At 42.8% G+C, this 24160-nt stretch overlaps 1 protein-coding gene across 1 annotated transcript; it reads left to right on the top strand.

The window, feature by feature from the left end:
• Position 1: 1 nt before the first annotated feature.
• On the top strand, positions 2–22777 carry LOC124622744. The gene is made up of 2 exons (XM_047148534.1): positions 2–138; positions 22435–22777. The coding sequence occupies exons 1-2, from the start codon at positions 2–4 to the stop codon at positions 22775–22777; spliced, it is 480 nt and encodes a 159-aa protein (XP_047004490.1).
• The last annotated feature ends 1383 nt before the right edge of the window (positions 22778–24160 follow it).

The following is a 24160-nucleotide window of genomic DNA, read 5'->3' as shown; positions in this document are numbered from 1 at the left end:
GATGGCGGAGTACCGGCGCTCCACGGCGCTGGCTGCGGCGCTGCAGGTCTGCAAGCCGGACGTGGCGCTGCTGCTGCTGCGGCACGGGGCGCGCTTCGCCGCCAACCTGGCCGAGGAGGACCGGCCCGTCCGCGGCGGGTGAGTGGAGCAGCCGCGCCCGGACAGCGGGCAGTGCCGCGCTCGCGACCTTCTGTGGCAGCGTAAGGCAGGGGAGGGGGGCGGGGTTCCTTTCTGAAACACACTCCATTTCAGAGGTGCACCTAAACCACAATTTACTGCCCTCCAGGAAGCGTGTGGCGCGCAAATTATTCTCGGAACTGAGACCTGGCTGAACCCTGAGATAGGAAGTTCTGAAATATTGAGTGAGGGTTGGAACGTGTATCGGAAAGACAGATTAGACACTGTAGCAGGTGGTGTCTTCGTTGCAGTTGAGAAAAATATTGTGTCTACTGAGGTCGAAGTAGAGTGTTCAAAAATGACTCTGAGCACTATGGGACTTAACATCTGTGGTCATCAGTCCCCTAGAACTTAGAACTACTTAAACCTAACTAACCTAAGGACATCACACACATCCATGCCCGAGGTAGGGTTCGAACCTGCGACCGTAGCGGTCTCGCGGTTCCAGACTGTAGCGGCTAGAACCGCTCGGCCACCATGGTCAGAACTAGAGTGTGATTGTGAAGTTATCTGGACACGTTTAACAGGGCTAGGGGAAATAAAGTTAATTGTGAGTTGTTATTACCGGCCACCAGGTCCCACCGTGACAGTTCTAGAATCATTCAAAGGCAGTCTACATTCTGTATCGCAGAAGTACCCGGGACGTGCTTTATTAGTCGGAGGCGACTTCAACCTACCTGGTATAGACTGGGATGTCTATGGATTCATTACAGGTGGTACAGACAAGCCGTCGTGTGAATTACTTTTGAACACATTATCCGAAAACTGTCATGAGCAGCTAAATCGACAGCCAACGCGTAATGTAAATATTTTAGATCTGGTAGCCACGAACAGACCAGACATCATCGACTGTGCCAGTGTTGAGACAGGGATTAGTGATCATGATGTTGGCATTACGACTATGATTACGAAAGTTAAAAAGTCGGTCAAGAAGGCTGGGAGAGTATTCTTACTAGAAAGAGCAGATAAGCAGTTGTTAACATCCCACTTAGTAAATGAATCGACTTCATTTGCTTCCTGTACAATGGACGCGGAAGAATTATGGGCAAATATTAAACACATTGTAAATCAAGCATTGGACAAGTATGTGCCGAAAAAGTGGGTTACGGACGGAAAAGACCCACCGTGGTTTAACAGCGCAATTCGAAGAATGCTTAGGAAGCAAAGGCAGAGCACTCGCGGTACAAGAATGATCGGGAGAATGAGGACAGGCAAAAGTTAGTAGAGATCCGTGCTGCTGTAAAAAGAGCTATGCGCGAAGCATACAACCACTACCACCGTCATAACTTAGGAAAAGACCTTGCTGAAAACCCAACGAAACTCTGATCTTACGTAAAATCGGTAAGCGGGTCGAAGGCTTCCATCCAGTCATTTACTGATCAGTCTGGTCTGGCAACGGAAGACAACAAAACGAAAGCTGAAATTTTAAATTTAGCATTTAAGAAATCTTTCACGCAGGAGGATCGTACAAACATACCGCCGTTTGAGTCTCGTACAGTTTCCCGTATGGAGGACATAGTGATAGACATCCCTGGGTTTGTGAAGCAGCTGAATGGCTTGAAAATAAATAAATCGCCAGGTCCTGATGGGATTCCAATTCGGTTTTACAGACAGTACTCCACTGCATTGGCTTCTTTCTTAGCCTGCATGTATCGCGAATCTCTTGCCCAACGTAAAGTCCCAAGCGACTGGAAATAAGCGCAGGTGACGCCTGTATATAAGACGGGTAGAAGTACGGATTCTCAAAATTACAGACCAATATCCTTAACATCGGTTTGTTGCAGGATTCTCGAACATATTCTCAGTTCGAATATAATGAATTTCCTTGAGACAGAGAAGTTGCTGTCCATGCATCAGCACGGCTTTAGAAAGCATGGCTCCTGCGAAACGCAACTCGCCCTTTGTTCACATGATATCAAGCGAACCATGGATGAAGGGTATCAGACGGATGCCATATTCGTTGACTTCCGGAAAGCGTTTGACTCGGTGTCCCAGTACAGAACCTAACTAAGGTACGAGCATATGGGATTGGTTCCCAAATGTGTGACTGGCTCGAAGACTTCTTAAGTAATAGAACCCAGTACGTTGTCCTCGATGGTGAGTGTTCATCGGAGGTGAGGGTATCATCTGGAGTGCCCCAGGGAAGTGTGGTAGGTCCACTGTTGTTTCCTATCTACATAAATGATCTTTTGGATAGGGTGGATAGCAATGTGCGGCTGTTTGCTGATGATGCTGTGGTGTACGGGAAGGTGTCGTCGTTGAGTGACTGTAGGAGGATACAAGATGACTTGGACAGGATTTGTAATTGGTGTAAAGAATGACAGCTAACTCTAAATATAGATAAATGTAAATTAATGCAGATGAATAGGAAAATGAATCCCGTAATGTTTGAATACTCCATTAGTAGCGTAGCGCCTGACACAGTCAGGCCGGGGCCACACGAGCGGGTTGTTTCCGCAACGGTCGACGGCCTGCGGCTAGACGCAGAGTCCTGTAGCCATGCGGCTAGCTGCGGAATCTTCGTGCGGAGAGCAAAATATCTAGTCATCTATTCTGTCTCGAAAAAAATTGTTTCATGTAAACGAAGGAAAGCTACATCCGTCCATGTAGTTAGTTTCTCATTACAACTTATACTTTTCGTGTAAAAAATTAAAAACCACTGTTTTGGAATTAGTCTGTGTTCTGCGCTACGCAATCTCTCTCATTCGATTGTGAGGAAACTATTCGACGAAAAAAATTTATTTTTACGCTTGTTATAGCCTGATATCACACCTTGACAATGAAGTGGTTTTCTTTTCGCTGCTGCCCATGGTTATCGTGATACTTCACAATTAAGTAAAATACAGCGCATATTTTGAAAAGTTTGCAGTAAAAAATGTCGTCGCTGGCTACTTTGCGTTTGGTGCATTTGAGGTCGTACAATGCTGCGTACGAATTGTAGCTAAGATATCGAAATTGTTTTTAACACTGGGTGGAGAGCCATATCTCTTTCCAGTCTCGAGTAATCGATTGGTATATATTGGCGCTTGGTCGCAGCTGCCTACAGTGCGCCACGCTCGAGGCTATTCTCGCTCACAATGCAGAGTTGTGCCGTGTTTATTTTCCGCATGTCGTCTATGAAGGCATATACAGTCACACTTTATGTTAACGTTACATCTTTAAGAGGTTCATCATTTTAAAAGTAGAAAAAGACATTTGCAGATTCAGGTGCAGAGTTAGCTATTTGCTGTATGTGTCATTTTTTCTTGTCTACACTGTTTCATTCACGAAACATTAAATAACTATTATCAACACAATTTTTAAGAAAGTAAATAAAGTCGACCTGGTAACTGTTTACCTTGCGATTAAATGACAATAGAGACGAGAAAAAAAATACACTTTTCGTTCTAGTACAGCGCGAAATGTTCTTAGAATGAAGATAGTTCGCTTCGTAGCCGCGAGGAGACCAAGCAAATAGATTGAATTGTTCTCTCCTTCTTTTTTTTAAGCTGGTAGTCGCGATGGATGCTCGACACTGTGCAGTAGTGGCATACGTCGGGTTAAAAATACTGAAAAAGAGAAAAATACACCGAAAGTACTGGGTGCATCCAGTAGTGAGTAGTCGGTTGTTGCAAGGAGCGTTTTACGTTATATTTAACGAGCTACGAGATGATGAAATGAAATTTTTCAGCTATTTCCGAATGTCTTTCTCAAGCTTCGATGAATTACATCACACGCTTCGAAACGCTTTACAGAAGCAAGACACGAACATGAGACTCGCTATACCTTCAATGCAAATGCTGGCTATAACTTTAAGGTAAGTGAATTCTAATGTGTAAGTATCCTGTCTCAGCCAAAAATTATCTCAGCTAAAATTAAACAAACCCAGTAATGTCTTGCACTAGTTTTAACAACACTTTCATTTCAATTAAAAAAAAAAGATAATGATTAGGTCAATAAACGAACAAGTTTCATTCTCTTTTCTTTATTGATATTGAATGAAATGTTACATGTAAATCTGTCTTTTGAGGATAAGAAACATCAATTAACTGTAAATGAAATTAACAGAATGGACATGCAAAAAGGGAAAGTAACTCCTTTTAATTAACTTTTCTGCAAAAACCCTCTACTCAAGAGTCAGGATCAATAAACTCTGGTGAAATAGAAGGCGACGTCAGAATTCTTTCAGCTCGATACTATTGAGACTGCATCTGCACTAATTGAGGAGCTGCACGCTGGTTGTACATATTTCCTTGTGTATGTAATGTTTGGAAATGTCCTGGGCTTACTGCATGCGTTGGTGCATGTTGCATAGGTTGCTGACACGCTGCATAACAGCCATGAAATGGTTGCGATTTTGCGTTTCGGATGTGCTGAAGTAGGCGTAAAACTTCCATACGGAATTCTAGTTTTTGATCTAAATCAAACTTCCGCAGCGTGGGCAACAAGGAATCAAAAAACGATTTGTCTTCGTCCTCAGCGGACGGAGAACGAATTGGAGGACTATCCAGAAATGCGCATAATTTAGCTTCAAGATCTGTTTTCACGCTTCTCACTTTCGTTTTCTTTTGTGGAACTGATGAGTCTACTAAAATCTGCTCAGGTCTTGAGGCTTCACCTGATGTTACTGGATTCCAAAGGATGTTCCAAGTGCTGAATTTCGTCTTCCTGTATACTTGAAACTGTATCTCTTGTTTCTAAAACAGGTGCCAAGAACCCCAGCTGGTCAGCGTACACGTATTTTAATATTCTTAATGCTTCTGAACCAGATTTCTTCACTTTCCTTACATATTTTCGTTAATAGTCCCTAATGTTACGCCACTTTTGTTGTGCCTTCTGGCCTACAAAGGAGAAAAAAAGAAACGAAAATTTAACGTAACTTTAAAATCTTTAACATCATTAAATAATGACTAAATATTGAACGTAATTTTTATACATTTATATCTTTGGTTTTAGGTATTTGGCTACTGGTTGTCACTTAGTTGATCTGCACTATACATACAGAATAGGCAAGTCAACAGCCAGTGACATAGTGAGAAAAGTGTGCTGTGCGATTTGGGGCTACCTGCGTGACAAGTGTCTGTCTCAGCCGACAGAGGAGGAGTGGAAGAGTATTGCCAATGGATTCCAAATCCGTGCAAATTTCCCAAATTGCATAGGGGCAATCGATGGTAAACACATTCGGTTGGTCAAACCTAAGACGAGTGGTTCACTGTTGTTCTTTTAGCAGTGGCAGGCTCAGATTATAGATTCGGTTTTGTTGACATTGGCTCGTTTGGAAAAGATTCAGACAGCACAATTTTTAAAAAATCTACCCTGTGGAAACGTCTGAACAGAAATACATCGTGTATAACAGAGCCCTCTGGCTTACCAAATGCCACTGGGATAGTTACACCGTATGTGTTTGTTGGTGACGAAGCATTTGGACTCTCAGAACACGTACTACGACCATATGGTGGTAAAATGTTGACACGCGAGAAGAGAATTTTCAACTACCGTTTGTCACGGGCTCGTAGGTACGTTGAATGTTCCTTCGGCATATTGTCGAACAAATGGCGCGTGTTCCAGCGAGCCATGAATGTGAAATTGGATTTTACTGTTGACATAACAAAAGCATGTTGTGTTCTGCATAATTATGTGCGCGAGAGAGATGGGCACCAAATTGAAGACACATTTATTGTGAATGGATTTGAGACTGCAACAAACTTGGATGAAAGAAGAAGAAGTGTGTCAGCAATAAGAAACAGAGATGTAATGGCAAATTATTTTGTAAGTGAGGCTGGTAAAGTGCCTTGGCAGGACAGCAGAATCTGAGGTGAAGAGCAGAAAATGAACTTTTTTATGCATTTTCCTTAATATTTACAGTTTTATTAATTTTATTGTTCTAGCTTGTTATTATCGGTAATTACACCTGTAATTTCACCTGAGACTTAATAAAACTAACTAATCAGCTATTGTTGACTCTTTAATACACTATCCAGAAATTCGTTTGAGAGCAGTGCTTACTGAACCTGGTTTGTTTAATGTTCTATTTTTAGTGATTTATCACTCTATCCAATATTGTAATTGTCCAAGGCGATCATGTGGCTTAGTTCACGCGATGCAAAAGAATCGATACCATTATTGCCAATTCTTACATATTATTGTCCAAATATGCTGTTCTTCTCTATTGTTATATTTGTGCATTGTTGTTACATTATCAATGTGTAACATGTCAGCAATAATAGAAATGCAGGACTTTCTCAACACTTATCATTGTTCAGCAATCTCTAAACAAAAATACTTAACGAGTTCCAGAAAACTAATCCTCTAACTATGTTGCAATTCAGAGTGATCTTTTAACCAATTGTATTATTCTAATAGTGGGCGAAAAACTTACCAACGGATTTTTTCTCTGTGCTTGAACGATTTGCTAAATCATCGAATAATGCACAGCAGATTTCATGCCGTGCTGCATCCTTCTTATTTCTGTCCTTGTATTCCTCGGTCCTTACATCACTTCCATTATCCACTTCCATTATTAGAATCTCCATATCTATTTTCTCACTGTCTAGTGGGTACATCGTGGAAGTCACTTTGTAGTCACACGGAACGGGGCACACGACTGCCTGCTGCAAATGGCCACTCTACTCCGCTCCCAGCACTGACTGCTGTCAGCTAGCCCTTCTCCGCACACCTATCGGACCGCCCGTGTGAAATGCCCAATTGATTCTCATGACCCATAGCGCTGCGTGTTCCGCAGCGGATTTCCCGCCTCGTTATGGACGATGCGGCTGGCAAGCGGCAAAATTCCGCAGCCGCAGACGTTTCGCCCCGTGTGGACTGCTGCATCTGCCCCATGCGCCATAGCGGTGAGGTCATTTACCGCGCGTCTGACGTTCCGCAGCTATTCCGCTCGTGTGGCCTCGGCCTCACGTCGATTAAATATTTGGGCGTCACATTGCAGAGCGATATGAAGTGGGACAGGCATGTAATGGCAGTTGTGGGGAAGGCGGATAGTCGTCTTCGGTTCATTGGTAGAATTTTGGGAAGATGTGGTTCATCTGTAAAGGAGACCGCTTATAAAACACAAATACGTCCTATTCTTGAGTACTGTTCGAGCGTTTGTGATATCTATCAGGTCGGATTGAGGGAGGACATAGAAGCAATTCAGAGGCGGGCTGCTAGATTTGTTACTGGTATGTTTGATCATCACACGAGTGTTACGGAAATGCTTCAGGAACTCGGGTGGGAGTGTCTGGAGGAAAGGAGGCGTTCATTTCATGAATCGCTACTGAGGAAATTTAGAGAACCAGCATTTGAGGCTGACTGCAGTACGATTTTACTGCCGCCAACTTACATTTCGCGGAAAGACCACAAAGATAAGATAAGGGAGATTAGGGCTCGTACAGGGGCATATAGGCAGTCATTTTTCCCTCGTACTGTTTGGGAGTGGAACAGGGAGAGAAGATACTAGCTGTGGTACGAGATACCCTCCGCCACGCACCGTATGGTGGATTGCGGAGTATGTATGTAGATGTAGATGTAGATGGTCAATAATGCACACAATGGAAAGCCAAAAGTAGCTAAAAAGCTCCGACAAACATGGATCCCCAAACCAACCGCTGCCGAGGTATCGCATTAATTCGAGATGGAAACCAATTTAAATGTCCCTGGGTACGGCGTATTTACGTTGGTATCTCAAGGTTTGGGATCGACTATCTGTTTTTTTACGCATGCGTAACTACTTCCCATTCCTCCTCCGTGTTCTGTGCCGTACCGGCCTCAAAATCAGTTACGAGCGTGAGGGCACCATGGACAGAGGTCATACCAATGAAGAGTACGCTGACATGCACTTCGTGTATGGCAAAGCGAATGGCAGTGCCCTTGAGACTGCACGATTGTATGAAGAATTTTTTCCTCTCCACAATCAGCCAGACAGACATACATCTAGCCGGTTACATCAGCTCCTTAGATAAATCGGGAGTTTCGCACACCATGTACGAGAAGGCCAACCCAGATTCATAAGACCCGATGTTGAGGAAAGGGCGTTATACTTTGTACATGAACGTCCGAGTATTTCAACAAGGAGGATTGCTACCCAAGAGTATGTGCTGACTCATAGCAGTATGTGGCAGATTTTATATCGGCAAGTCCTCCATCCATATCATCTCCAGCGAGTGCAAGCCCTCAACAATGTACACTTCCCTACTAGAAAGAATTTCTGCCGATGGGTGCAATAACAGTGAACCCTGAATCCCCTCTTTGTAAGCAGTATTCTGTTCATGGATGAGGCTGGATTTATCAGTGGCGGTATTTTCAGTACCACAACTGTCACATATGGGCCGATGTCTATCCTAATCCAACACACGTTTCACGATATCAGCAGCGTTATTCGTTGAACGTCTGGGCAGGACCGCTCGGAGACCGCGTAATTGAACCACACTTCCTACCACAGAGACCAACCGGACAACAGTACATGCTGTTTCCAAGGAATGTACCTCCAGATGTACACGATGATGTCCCACTAAACCAACGCCTGAACATGTGGTTCATGCATGACGGTCGGCCGGAGTGGCCGAGCGTTTCTAGGCGCTACATTCTGGAACCGCGAAACCGCTACGGTCGCAGGTTCGAATCCTGCCTCGGGCATGGATGTGTGTGATGTCCTTAGGTTAGTTAGGTTTCAGTAGTTCTACGTTCTAGGTGACTGATGACCTCAGCAGTTAAGTCCCATAGTGCTCAGAGCCATTTGAACCATGGATGACGATGCTCCAGCACATTTTCATTTTCGAGCGAGATGGCTTCTAACTCGGGCGTATGGCCAACTTTGGATGGGCAGAGGAGGGCCTGTACCATGGTGCCTAACGTTGCCAAATTTAAATCCCATGGATTTCTGTGTGTGGGGTCCAGTCAAAAGCCTGGTCTATGCTACCGAGGTCAACTCTCTTGAGGAATCAACCTTACAGATCGAAGTAGCCTTCCAGCGTTTAGAGAATGTCTCAGGACTGCATGAGAGGATTCGCTACTCATTTCAGAGATGAGTTCATTGTTGCATTCAGGCGCACTGATGAACGTAACAGAAAATATGTCGTATCTCTACAACGGTTGACATGTGTACCCATGATTATTGGAGCTTTTTAGCTACTTTTGGCCTGTACTTTCCATGTGCGAATTATTTATCATCACTTCTGACACTCCCTTTATATATTTAACCTTTTCATGAAATTTAAAAATTTTATTTTCAAAAAGCAATATACGTATCTACTTTTCAGAAACTATTCACGAGATTCCACAAAATTTTGTCCATTTAATCTCTTTGAATATTGTTGAGTGGTACTTAAGTAAATAATTTAGTGAAATCAAAGTGAACTAGAAATTAGAATATAAATGGAAAACTTGGTTTAGTTTAGAGAGTTACATACTGGCATTCAGCGTGCAGAACAGCAGAACAGAAGAGACAATGACCGTGAAGTCAGCAGTTCCACATAAGCGGGCGCTGTCGATTCAGCCGTCAGGGCATCGCCCGACCGGCTCACGTGTTTCTTAGTTGTCGCATGTGAGCAAAGGCCCTCGCCTACATTCCAAGAGCCAATGACCGACGTTAAGAAGATTCTTCGAGAAGCTTTCCAACGTGACGGAAGAGGCAATGACCGGCTCACGTGTTTCTCAGTCGTCACATGCGATCAGAGGCCCCCGCCTACATTCCAAGAGCCAATGACCCAGGTCAAGAAGATTCTTCGAGAAGCTTTTCAACGTGACAGAAGAGGCAATGGCCGTGAAGTCGTTCACCTCCAGTGAACTGAAGTGAATAAATACGCGAGACGCGGTGGGCCCGGGAGATGAAGACGGATGAAGACAGATGAAGACAGATGAAGACAGACGGAGACGAAGACGAGAGACGAAGGAAGAAAAGAAGAGTAGCAGTAGTTTTCAGTCAGTTTCGGTGCTGAAGACCGTCATGCAAGAAGAGACTGCATCATGCACAGACGCACCAAGTCCGCCGCTGTAATGGAATAGCAAGCAGCAGCCGCGGCGCCAGAAGACAGAAGTTAAAAGGTATTTGAAGTCTGATTTTTACATACCCGGGTGACTCGTGAGGACGGGAAGGAGACGGCCTCACATCAGTAGTCACCTGTGAGCTGGGATGAAGAGCTGACAGCCGAAGACTGGCAAGCGGGAGTCCGTGGTTCGAGTCCGCCACACTGGCCTTCTCCCGCCGCACCGCTCCGCTGGCCGACGCAGAACACACGCGGCCGCTTAGGGAAGAGAAACACTGGGACGCCGCACCCAAGGTATCATCCGATGCACGATTTCGCTCGCAATAATTAAACGGGCCACCTCGCGCTGCGCGTCTTCAGTCAACTGGGCGAGACGGCGACACGAGATACACACCGCTACGCGTAATCAGACGCCGCCGCCGCCGCCGCTGCCGCAGCAGAAGACTTCACAACGACACAGCTGCCGCTCTCCGAACCAGAACATCCAGTAAGATACAGTTGTATAAATCTTCAATAAAAGTTATCTTATGTAAAAATGATGTTTCATTCGACCTCATACCCGAGCCAAGGAAGAACCCACCCTGCCCACATGTTATTAAGAGAGAAAAGTTAATTTATTTAATATTTTCACCCTGACAGAATGCTTTAGAATGCTCATCCTGACAATTGACAGCATCCAAAGAGAAAACCCAGTTACATTGAGTGACAGAAGTGTCACATTTAGTAACACAACTGTTACATTTGATGTCAGAAGTCGGTTTAGCTGTTACATTTGGTGTCAGAGAAAAAACCCTTGGCTCAATATGAGGTGTGAATGACAGTCACTAAAGGCCGACAGTATTGTTTAATGTGTGAAAGGATAGAGGTTTGCATAGCAGTCGTAATATTTTCTTTATTTAGAAGTGTATTTTCTCTCATGATTTTAAGAGTTTGTCGAAAATATTGAAACATCCTTTTCATTCAGTGTGGTAAGATTGTGTAACTAACCGTTTGTAAAATGATGACACGAAATCGTACAAAGTCAGAGTCAGCACCACAAGCGGTTTCTACTGATGAAGCTATTCAGAGCTTAGTTAATCAGATAGCACAGCTTAAAAATGATAATAATGCATTATTTAAGCAGTTGTGTGAGGTTAGGCAAACCAGTTCAATCCCTCCCACCCTCGATTCCTCAGCAGCAGCCTTAGTAACTCCTTTTTCAGGTAAACCTGGCGAGGACATAACAGCCTTTTTTGATGATTTAGTAGCAGCTGCAAAGTTAGGATCATGGTCAGATGAACAGCTCTTACAAATGACAAAGTTAAGATTGACAGGAGAGGCTAAAGCACACGTCTTATACCATGAAGAATTACGGAATGCTCCAACATTTGAGGAATTGAAGAAAGGATTACTTAAACGTTTTCAAAAACAGAACAGCTGTAGATTTTATAGGAAACAGTTAAACACTATCACTCAGAGGCAAAACGAGTCGTTAGAAAGCTTTGTAGATAGGATTAGAAAAGTTAATATTAACACCTATCAGTTGACAACTAGTGATGAAGCAAATAAGGTTATTTTACAAGAGGCAGAAGATAGAGCTCTGGATACATTTTTACGTGGGTTACCTCCTGAAACGTCCCGTCGTGTCAGGGTAGAGTTTCCTAAAAATTTAGCAGAAGCTGTATCTGTGGCGACAGCTTTTGAAGAAATAGACATTGCCACCAGATGCAAGGAGAAGCGAAATATATTTTCAGCAGGAGTACGATGTTTTCGGTGCGATCGACAGGGACATACAGCAAAATACTGCAGACAACCTCAATGCACTAATTGTCAAAGAATAGGTCACACATTCAAGGAATGCAGGTCTAAGAAAGTTTTTGGAAATAGAAATCAGTTAAACTCAAACGGGAATGTCGGAACCGCCGCCAGGCGTTCCCAATAAAATTTCATGCCATTAAGGCGAATGTGAAGGCGGAATGCTGGTTATCTGCTACCATACAGGATAAACAGGCAAGGATACTGGTGGATACAGGCGCAAACGTATCAATAGTAAGTAATGAATGTATTGGAGAAAAGAAATATGACCCACCAAGGTATAGATTGAATGGAGTAGGAGGAGGTACAGTTAAGTCATTAGGATGTACATCATTGATTTTCTATATTCACGGTGTACAATTTCAGGAAGATGTAGAAGCGGTAACAAAGGTAACTGACGGGTACGACGCGATCCTAGGGTTGGATTTCCTGAATAAACATCACGCTAAAATCGACCTCAGACAGCAATCTGCAGAACTTATCGGAATAGTGTTTCAGCTAGGTGACACCGCTGCAAAGGGCCCTCTGCCGCAAGATTTCCCTAACCGGAAGGCGAAATCAACTATACTGCGTGCAACGTCCTTGAAGGTTGATTCGCGGGATCAGATACCATCTGGCTCAGGAAAACTTTTCTGGATGACCGTTGACCACGAAGTACCTACAGATACAGTGTGTCTAATAGAGCCTTTAGAGGAAAATGAGGAATTAGATGTATCACATTGTTTTGTACGTAGGAGTGTTGTACGGGTTCAAGACGTTGAGGGAGAAAGAAAAGTACCGGTACATATTGACAATTTCGGAGTGGAGGACAAAGAGTTGCATAAGGGAATATTAGTAGCTACAGTCAGTACTTTTGAAGAAGAAGATTTCATTTGGTCAGATATTAATGATGGTCAGAAACCAGACGCCTATAAAACCGCATTGCGCCAGAAGATTGAGCATTTGAAAGGAAAGGATAGAGACACGATAGAAGCAGTTTTAGTTGAGTTCCAAGATTTATTTAATGCAGAAGGTCCATTGCCAGCAACAGACATCACACAGCATAGGATCCCAACAGGAAATAGCCCCCCAGTTTATAGGAAGCCTTATAGAGTTCCGCATCACTTACAGCCAGTACTGGATGAATTTATAGAACAGCATCTAAATTATGGAATTATAGAATATTCTGATTCGCCTTATCATTCAAATATTGTAATTATTCCAAAGAAGTCTCCCGACGGTACGAAACGATATAGATTTTGTTGTGAGTACAGATACCTTAACAAACAAACTATCTCAGATGTTTATCCTCTTCCAAACATTACAGATATCATTGACAGTTTGGGTAACAGTAAATACTTTTGAACAATCGATCTACGTAGTGGATATCATCAATTGGAAGTTGCTCCTGAAGATAGGCATAAAACAGCATTTTCTACCCCTGGAGGCCACTGGCAATTTAAAAGAATGCCTTTCGGTTTGAAAAATGCACCAGCAACTTTTCAAAGACTACTCGATGGAGTATTGCGAGGACTCAAAACTCAGCAATGTTGTGTATATCTAGACGATATTATTGTATTCTCCAGAGACATTAATGAACATGCTGTGCGTCTGTGTAATGTTTTTCAGAGACTTAGAAAAGCTAAATTAACATTAAATATGGAAAAATGTAGTTTTGCATTGACAGAGGTTACATACCTAGGGCATGTCATTAGTGAAAAAGGAATTAAAACAGATCCTCGATTAATTTCGGCAGTTAAGGACTTCCCAACACCACAACGCGTTAAGGAAGTACAAAGTTTCATTGGTCTCGCATCGTATTACCGAAAATATGTTCAAAATTTTGCTGAAATTGCCCGACCCTTAACCCAATTATTGAAAAAGGGTGCAAAATTTCATTGGTCTGAAGATTGTGAATCTGCATTTCAAACCCTTAAAGATAAGTTAACACACAGTCCTATATTAGCGTACCCAGATTATAATAAAGAATTTATTTTATCCTGTGACGCAAGTGGTCATTCAGTAGGAGTTATTTTGAGTCAGAATATTAATGGCGCGGAACACCCCATAGCCTATGCTTCGAGACAACTAACAACGGCAGAAAGAAATTATTCCACAACGGAGAAAGAATTGTTAAGTGTTATTTATGGTATCAAATACTTTAAATGCTACTTGTATGGTAGAAAATTCAAGGTTATTACAGACCACGCAGCTTTAAAATGGTTGCTTGGATTAAAGGATCCATCTAGTCGTCTTACCCGTTGGGCCCTATGTCTTTCCGAAATGGATTTCGAAGTTATCCGTAAACCAGGCAAAAAACACACGAATGCAGATTGCCTAAGTCGGAAAATAGCACTTTTGGAAGCAACAGGCCGAGATACTGAGGACTGGAGAAAGGCACAAGATGAGGATACAGAATGTAAAAAATACGCAACTCAAAAACAATTTTGCTTTGAAGATGGTGTATTATGCCGTAAAACAAAACTTGGACCGCGAATTGTTGTTCCCCAACACCTTAGACAAGAAATAATGGTAGAGGCCCACGATCATATCCTTGCAGGACACGGTGGACAGCGGACAACCGAAAGACGAGTAGCAGAGCGATTTTGGTGGCAAACCAGAAAACAGGATGTTGCGCAGTACGTTCGTAATTGCATTGCGTGCGCACAACGAGCTGAACTTTCTCGTTCAAAAATACCCTTACAGAGGCTCCCCGAGGCTTCACGTCCATTTCAAATCTGCGGACTGGATCTCTACGGGCCATATCATAAAACACCTGCTGGTAATAAGTATGTCCTTACAATTATCGATCACTTTTCACGCTATCTAGCTATGGTGAGTCTCCCAGATCAGCAAGCAAATACAGTTGCCCAAGCTTTAGTTAACAACTGGATACTTAAATTTGGAGTACCTGAAGCTATTATCACAGATCAGGGATCTAATTTTATGTCTGAATTAATGAAACAGCTATGCCATTTATTAAAAATACACAAATTACGCACAACTCCGTTACACCCTCAGTGCAACGGGCGCACAGAAAGAGTTCATCGGACAATTGGCAAGATGCTTAGTTATTATATTAACGAACAACGTTCTAATTGGGATACGTATTTACCAATAATCGTGTCGGTATACAACGCCAAAACGCATGAAGCAACTGGCATGTCACCTTATGAAGTGGTCTATGGAAAAAAAATGCCGTCCCCTTTTGATGTAATCAGACAGAAAAACGGAAAAGTCGGAGAAACAGCAAGAGATTTCAGTCGAATGATGAAGGAGGTATGGAAAAAGGTTCAAAAATCTAATACAAAGGCTTTGGAACGACAGGAAAGGTTAGGAAATACCCAAGCTAAATATCCAAATTACAAAATCGGTCAGTGGGTTATGCTTTCGACTCCTTATATAGCGAAAGGAAAAACGAAGAAATTTGTAACAAACTACAGAGGTCCTTATCAAATTATTGAGATCACGTCACCAGTCAACGTTAAATTGCAACTGCCCACCCGAACTACCATTGTCCATGCAAGTCGTTTAAAACCTTTTAAGGGCGCTCCAGATGTAATTCCATCAACAATAGTGTCTGCTTTTCCGAAGGGTGGAGGAAGTTCCCCAAGAGGAAGAAGAGTGGCCACGCCGGCACAACATACAGACATGGCACCATACAATCTTCGACCAAGAGTGCGAATGTCCTAGTAGACTGTGGATAATATACAAATGTGAATAATTAATACATGATAATGGTCTTGAACGTAGAAACATGTAGATCTTGTAGTTAACAATGTATTCCTTCTGTTCTTTGTTTTTGTTTTTACTAGGTTTGTAGGTCTATAACAATGTTTGCTTTTTTCAGAAAACGCCATTCAAGCATTTCCTACAAAAAAAAACCTATCCTACCTCAATGACTCCCTTGACAGTTCCCTTCTGAAGTCATTAGATATGTTCATAAACTCACAGCAAGGCAAAATTGATGCCAATGTTATGATGCAACACGTCTTAAAATTAAAAGGTGAACACAAAACTAAAATTATAATGCTAGGAACGGGTATATCTGGAACCTTTGTGTTGGTGTTTCTGCTTTGTACAGTTTCCTTTTATTTAAGACGAAAAAATAAGCCAAATAATAATATACCACTTCATCAAATCCCTGTTAATTGGATACCACACTCCTAACTGGTGTACTTCAGTAGTTACTTTTGAGCATTAGTGTATTAATTTTTTTTATTGTACTTCATTCTTTATTAAACAGTCTCTTGTTAAAATAAACAATACTGTAGAATAGATATTCTTGCATTAGTATAGGGTAGATTAAACAGCTGTTGCCCTGTAATTTTCTAAGTGCAAAATCTATTTTTTGTGTATTCATTGTCATCAAGATTTGTTCCACTTACTACAACCATTTATGTAAGAACTATGTGATTCATGACCGTGCAGTGCTTTTGTAAAGTGATAAAGTATTTTCCACATACTTAATGTGAAGCGTGTGTAATCTTCTAAGTCGAGAGTTTTCAGTGCTTGTGCTTTTTCCGTGTGAAGAGTGGAGGAATGTTGAGTGGTAAATTCGAGGGCGAATTTCTCCGAAGGGTGGAGGAATGTTGAGTGGTACTTAAGTAAATAATTTAGTGAAATCAAAGTGAACTAGAAATTAGAATATAAATGGAAAACTTGGTTTAGTTTAGAGAGTTACATACTGGCATTCAGCGTGCAGAACAGCAGAACAGAAGAGACAATGACCGTGAAGTCAGCAGTTCCACATAAGCGGGCGCTGTCGATTCAGCCGTCAGGGCATCGCCCGACCGGCTCACGTGTTTCTCAGTTGTCGCATGTGAGCAAAGGCCCTCGCCTACATTCCAAGAGCCAATGACCGACGTTAAGAAGATTCTTCGAGAAGCTTTCCAACGTGACGGAAGAGGCAATGACCGGCTCACGTGTTTCTCAGTCGTCACATGCGATCAGAGGCCCCCGCTTACATTCCAAGAGCCAATGACCCAGGTCAAGAAGATTCTTCGAGAAGCTTTTCAACGTGACAGAAGAGGCAATGGCCGTGAAGTCGTTCACCTCCAGTGAACTGAAGTGAATAAATACGCGAGACGCGGTGGGCCCGGGAGATGAAGACAGATGAAGACAGATGAAGACAGATGAAGACAGACGGAGACGAAGACGAGAGACGAAGGAAGAAAAGAAGAGTAGCAGCAGTTTTCAGTCAGTTTCAGTGCTGAAGACCGTCATGCAAGAAGAGACTGCATCATGCACAGACGCACCAAGTCCGCCGCTGTAATGGAATAGCAAGCAGCAGCCGCGGCGCCAGAAGACAGAAGTTAAAAGGTATTTGAAGTCTGATTTTTACATACCCGGGTGACTCGTGAGGACGGGAAGGAGACGGCCTCACATCAGTAGTCACCTGTGAGCTGGGATGAAGAGCTGACAGCCGAAGACTGGCAAGCGGGAGTCCGTGGTTCGAGTCCGCCACACTGGCCTTCTCCCGCCGCACCGCTCCGCTGGCCGACGCAGAACACACGCGGCCGCTTAGGGAAGAGAAACACTGGGACGCCGCACCCAAGGTATCATCCGATGCACGATTTCGCTCGCAATAATTAAACGGGCCACCTCGCGCTGCGCGTCTTCAGTCAACTGGGCGAGACGGCGACACGAGATACACACCGCTACGCGTAATCAGACGCCGCCGCCGCCGCCGCTGCCGCAGCAGAAGACTTCACAACGACACAGCTGCCGCTCTCCGAACCAGAACATCCAGTAAGATACAGTTGTATAAATCTTCAATAAAAGTTATCTTATGTAAAAATGATGTTTCATTCGACCTCATACCCGAGCCAAGGAAGAACCCACCCTGCCCACATGTTATTAAGAGAGAAAAGTTAATTTATTTAATATTTTCACCCTGACAGAATGCTGTAGAATGCTCATCCTGACAATTGACAGCATCCAAAGAGAAATCCCAGTTACATTGAGTGACAGAAGTGTCACATTTAGTAACACAACTGTTACATTTGATGTCAGAAGCCGTTATAGTTGTTACAATATATACTAAGCTTCTTTCATGAGGTTTTATGAATAATTAGAGTAGGAGAATTTCAATAATTTTTTTACTGAAGCTATCTAAGTACAATATAAAATTCACGCAAAATTCCAAGCAATTTGACCTATATCTCGGCTTACACTCAGAATTTAAAAATTTGCTCTTGACATTTATTGGTTTTATAGAAAGAAATGTACAAAATTTCATAAGCCTAGCCCCAGGAAATGCGATTTTAAGTTGTAATGTGTGCATCTAGAACTGTAAACGGGTCCCAGCCAAGGCTCGACATACATTACATACGAAGAATAATGGAGATGTAACCCTTGTGCGCAATTTCTGGTTTAGCCACCTCACAAGGACAGTTATAAATTTAAAAATTACAGGGTCGCCACCAGCCCAAGCCCTTCCTAACAATGAAGAAGAGACCGAACTGGAAATTGTCAGTTTAATTAAATTAAGAATTTAATTATAAGATTGCAAATTTTTCAAAGAAACTAACAAGATGAAAAGCATTGTATGTCGTACATCTGTCAGCTTGTTTAATTAAATGTGAATTCCTTAATTTTAGACAGTACACCCGCTCACTTTGATTTTTCCTACCGTTTTGCTTCATCACAAGCAAGCAGATTAACTTTAAAAAAAATCAGGGAATAGAATACTACTTTGAAAAGTGGCATCAATGAGAAAGGTAAAGAAAGCAGAATTTATCTTTCTCGTAGGACATTTATTTCATGACCGAATCTGATTCACATGCTATGAATACACACGACTGGTGCCTGACGAAAAAAATTAACCAAATAATTCGCCAAAAAATGGTAGGATAGCGCAATTAAAAGGGGAAAAACACACAAAAGGAAAGTGGAACACAATAATTCAATCATTACATCTACACACCCACGACAGAAATAGTTCAGAGAGATACCTATCACCATTATGCTCATGCACTGGCTTGGAAAGAGGCCTATCCGATTACGCAAGATTTTGTAGATCAGATATACGACATGGAAACCGCGCCTGCCGCTTACGAATGGTCGAACTTCAGCAAGTGGTAAACTTGATTACGAGTTAACTGTTCAGAAATTAGACATTAAACCAAGCACAAATGCAAGAAATGTTAATGGTGCAATACCAGGATGACCGCGAAATAAAATTAACTCGCAAGGCACAACCCCTCCCCCCCCCCCTTACCGTTTCAACTTACACGTGGTCCGTTCAGAAACAAACCGTTACAAACATTTCCTCTATGCGCACGAAAAACTGATATTATACTGAAATTATAACACATGAAACTGGTAATATGAAAACCTATTGCAGTGCAGTAGTATACCAGAAGGATCATCGGTTACCAAACACGACTTACTAGAGGAGCACAAAGAGACAATAGCATCCTCTACGAAAACATAGAAAATAAGAACATCATAAATCACACTCGCTCGAAAACATTATTATTCTCACGTTCAGATTTTTATACTGTTTGGAAGTTATACTGACCAGCTTTTCCTAAACAGATTCACTGCTAGAAATTCCACATCATGATGTCCGAAAGGAACAAAGCAACTTCCGCACTTTTAATTTCAGCCACCACCTTCACCAATTTTTTAACAAAATAATTATGCCACATTCCGAAAATACTTAACTACACACGCTTCAGTTAAGCTGAAGTACTTAAATATTCCATGAGTTTAACATAGGGAAGTTCTAATTCGACCCACTTCTTATCAGCGGAACTGTACTGACCAACCGCTAGCTGCAGAGTGTCCTTTCTCCACCGGACTTCTCCTAACTACCGGTATAACGGCAGCTTCCAGAGGGGTAGGCTTCCGCCACCAACCTGACAGACAACCAACCTCAGACTAAAAGGGATAAACCTCTCTGTCCAGGTACTGGGATCCTAAGCTGGTCATCCTGTGCTACCTTCCAAACAAGAAGCAAACCTCATCTGTTCCTAGCAGACGACAACTAACTCAGCGTCCCCCACAAAAGAAACCCGAAATCACACGAAAAACACTCATTCAGTCACATTCACACACACACATAGGGTATGGTGAATGGAAAACGTAATAAGTACAGGTCATGATTTCCTATGGAACATAAAATAATCAAACATAATATCATGTAATAAGCTTTAGATTGATTGCTCAGTCTTTCTGGGAGAGTTAATAAATTAAAGCGCAACAGGCGTTGGACAGAATAGGATGCACAGAATCGAGTGAGACAAGCGTCTTATGATACGATTCCACAGAGACGTTTCAAAGTTCAATTTAACGATTTCTCATGTGTCATATATTCAGAAGGCCCCACATTTATAGTCATGGTTCTCTTTCCCTTCAAGGCATCTGGTTTCTTGTTTTCTGCCTTTTTTTCCGTTACCAGATCTTCAGCTGACTTTTCAAGTTCCGACAGCCGCTGTAAATCTATTTTTCTCAAGATGGTTCAAATGGTTCAAATGGCTCTGAGCACTATGGGACTTAACAGCTGTGGTCATCAGTCCCCTAGAACTTAGAACTACTTAAACCTAACTAACCTAAGGACATCACACTCATCCATGCCCGAGGGCGGATTCGAACCTGCGACCGTAGCAGTCGCGCGGTTCCGGACTGCGCGCCTAGAACCGCGAGACCACCGCGGCCGGCTTCGCAAGATGTCTTGAGTGAAATTTCCTATCTTAAACCTGATTATCTCTGATACTTTCATCCTCCCTACATCAAAACTAAACTAATCTCCATACGAACAGGCCTTGGAATGCCCAACGGTACCGACCGGCCTCCGTGTCACCCTTAGCCCACAGGCGTCACTGGATGCGGATACGGAGGGGCATGTGGTCAGCACACCGCTCTCCCGGCCGTATGTCAGTTTACGAGACCGGAGCCGCTACTTCTCAATCGAGTAGCTCCTCAGTTTGCCTCACGAGGGCTGAGTGCACCCCGCTAGCCAACAGCGCTCGGCAGACCGCATGGTCACCCATCCAAGTGCTAGCCCAGCCCGACAGCGCTTAACATCGGTGTTACCACTGCGGCAAGGCCGTTGATCAGCCCTCATTCCCATCATTAAACACAAGAACTCCATCGTAAGCTGCGCTTCTGACGACTGTAGTTTTGGACATCGTTTCCATGTGAGTGTATTTAGAGACTCATTTTTATTCTGCATTTTGCCATGAACACGCTTTTTTATAAGTTCAGGATTCACCAGAAACATGTCAGAGGGCCTGAAAACATCCAGCATACAATTTGTAAGCCTCTCCTTGTGAATGTAGGGGTTATTATCAATCCGAGACTGTAGATATTTATACCGTTTAATACGGTGAGATGATGAATGGAATCACCTGTTGATATCAGGTTGAAATATGTACCCCATACTACACTTTTGAGGTCACACTGGGTATGTTCTGTCTGACAGCCTTGGCATAGTACACTTGCGTAAATCTCCGTCATTAGCTCAACGCAAAACAAGAACTAGTTCATGATAAATCGGTGCTGACTCCCACAATAGCCGGCACCGCTTCAATACTAGCTCTGTGAACAAAGATTCCGTGGATTACTTTGAAGCAAACTTGCACGGAATACATGTATAAGGCTGTGATATATACTCTTTGGTTTTTATAGCTCATCTGTGAGTGTTTTCCCTTTCTTAGAAACAATAACAGTGATGGATGCTTCTCAAGATAAATGTTCCGGATTAATAGCCTCCCATTCGGATCTCCGGGGGAGGCGTTTTGCGAAGGATCCAAAGGTGTTCAAGATCAGAGAGGGAACTCTAAACGTGGGAACGATGACGGGAAAGGGAAGAGAGATAGTAGACATGATGCAGAGGAGGAAGATAAAGGCTTTGTGTGTGCAAGAGACAAGGTGGAAGGGCAATAAGGCAAAGATCTTAGCTGAAGGCTATAAGCTCTTTCTAGTAGTGCAAGCACGGAATCAAGAAATGGAGTTATTTTGCACAGAGAGCTACAAGAAGAGGTATGTGAAGTCAGCAGAGTAAATGATAGGATCATGTATGTTAAGATAATGTTTGGCGGAGCAGTGGTCATGTTGGCGGAAGGAAAGGTGGGGAAGAGAGGTGGCATGGAGGATGGGGGTATGGCGAGAGAAATGAGGAAGGAAAAAAGATAGTGGAGTTTGCAGTGGCTTTTGATGTAGTGATTACAAATACCTACTTCCAAAGAAAAAGAGAAAAACTAATAACATACAGGAGTGGCGAAAATAAAAGCCAAATCGATTACATATTATGTAGAAGGAAAAATAGTAGGGAGGTGCGAAATACTAAGGTCATATACGGTGATGGAATAGCAACACAACATAAGTTGATTGTAGCGGATTGTGAGCTGAAAGTATGAAAAAGACAGGGGCACATAAATCAACGTGAAAGGAAAATTAAGTTCTGGAGATTACAGGATAAAAATTTGAGGGAGGATTTTAGTGAAAAAGTACTGGGAAAGGTAAAATTGGCAGAGAGTGTGCAGGTGTGGTGGAAAATAAATAGTGCTGTTATAAGGAAGACAGGGGAGGAAGTGTTTCGGTTAACATCTGGGATAGGGGTGCCAAAAGATAAGGAAACATGGTGGTGGAACGAAGAGGTGCAGAAGTTTGTGAAAGAAAAGAAAGATGCTAAGAGGAAGTGGGATATGTCTGGAAGTGCTGAGGATGGGCAAGCATACAAAAGTGCAAAGAAGGAGGCAAAACGAGCCGTGGCTAAAGCTAAAGCTGAATCAGTTAGAGAGGCATACGAACAACCACAGAAAAGTCAGGATATGAGACAACTGATACGGATAGGCAAATCAAGAGATAAAGCTTCTAAGAATCTAACAGCAATAAAACGAAAGATGAAACAGGAATAATTCTGCATGACCATAGAAAAATAATCCAAAGGTGGTTGAATTATTTTGAGAAATTGCTGAATGAAAAAAAATGTAAGAGTGAAAACTGAGGAAGGAGGGGCAAACGAAGGATTAACGATGGATATAAGTGGAGATGAAGTCGAATGGGCAGTTGAAAAGATGAAAAATGGGAAGGCAGTTGGCCCAGACCAGATCCCCGTTGAGGTCTGGAAGTGTCTCGGTAAAAAGAGAATTGAGGTCCTTTGGGATTTAATGAAGAAGATTTGGCGACAGCAGAAGATGCCAGACGAGTGGAGAACTAGTGTACTGATCCCAGTATTTGAGGGGAAAGGTGATGTGCAGGACCGCAGTAACAATAGAGGTATTAAACAGATGGCACACACAATGAAAATTTGGGAAAGAGTTATAGAAGCAAGATTACGCAAGGAGACTGTGGTGTGTGAAGAACAATTTGGGTTCAGGCCTGGAAGAGGAACGATTGATGCAATACATGCTTTAAGGCGGATAGTGGAGAGACACGGGGAGCTACAAGCCGATCTACATATGGCTCTCATTGATTTGGAGAAAGCATATGATAGAGTCCCAAGGGACGAAATATGGAGAAGCATGAGAGAGCAGTGCGTGTCAGAGAAGTATGTGAGGTTAGTGAAGGAAATGTACAGAAAAGCAATGACACAGGTGAGAAGTGGTGTGGGCATGACAAAGGAGTTTCCGGTAAAAGTAGGGTTACATCAAGGGTCTGCGATTAGTCCCTACCTCTTTGACCTGATTATGGATGTGCTGGTGAAAGATGTGAAGAAGGAAGCGCCTTGGAATATGATGTTTGCGGATGATGTGATTCTTTGTGAGCAGAGCATCGACTGACTTGAGGAAAAGCTGGAGGATTGGAGGAAGGCACTAGAAGAAATAGGGATGAAAATTAGCAGGACAAAGTTAGAATATTTAGCACTGAAGGATGCGCAGAAGAGGTCTTGCAAGATCCGGGATGATGAGCTGAAATCGGTCTGCAAATTTAAATACCTGGGGTCGTACATACAGAGGGACGGAGGACTGGAGAGCAAGATACAACACCGAATAAATTGCGGTTGGAACAACTGAAGGAAGATGAGTAGAGTGTTGTGTGACAAGAAGGTGAGCGTTGGGTTGAAAGCGAAAGTGTACAAGTCGGTGATAAAGCCTGCTGTGATATACGGGGCAGGGACATGGCCAATCACAGTAGCCCAGGAAAGGAAGATGGAAGTGGCGGAAATGAGGATGCTGAGGGTGATGTGTGGGATAACAAAGAAGGACAAGATTAGAAATTAATTTGTTAGAGGAGCTGTGAAAGTGGGACCCATGGGGAAAAAGATACAAGAGAGCAGACTAAGGTGGTACAGACACTTA

The sequence above is a fragment of the Schistocerca americana genome, chromosome 7 (genome assembly GCF_021461395.2).
Source record: "Schistocerca americana isolate TAMUIC-IGC-003095 chromosome 7, iqSchAmer2.1, whole genome shotgun sequence".
In the NCBI taxonomy this organism is placed as follows: Eukaryota; Metazoa; Arthropoda; class Insecta; order Orthoptera; family Acrididae; genus Schistocerca; species Schistocerca americana.
Note: the sequence above shows the minus strand (reverse complement) of the source record. Positions and strands in the feature narration are given on the sequence as shown.

Coding starts and splice junctions, on each gene's coding strand:
- LOC124622744 (XM_047148534.1), top strand. CDS start 2: ATGGCGGAGTACCGGCGCTCCACGGCGCTGGCTGCGGCGCTGCAGGTC. Junction 139..22,434: donor GACCGGCCCGTCCGCGGCGG/GTGAGTGGAGCA, acceptor TGCTGTTATAAG/GAAGACAGGGGAGGAAGTGT.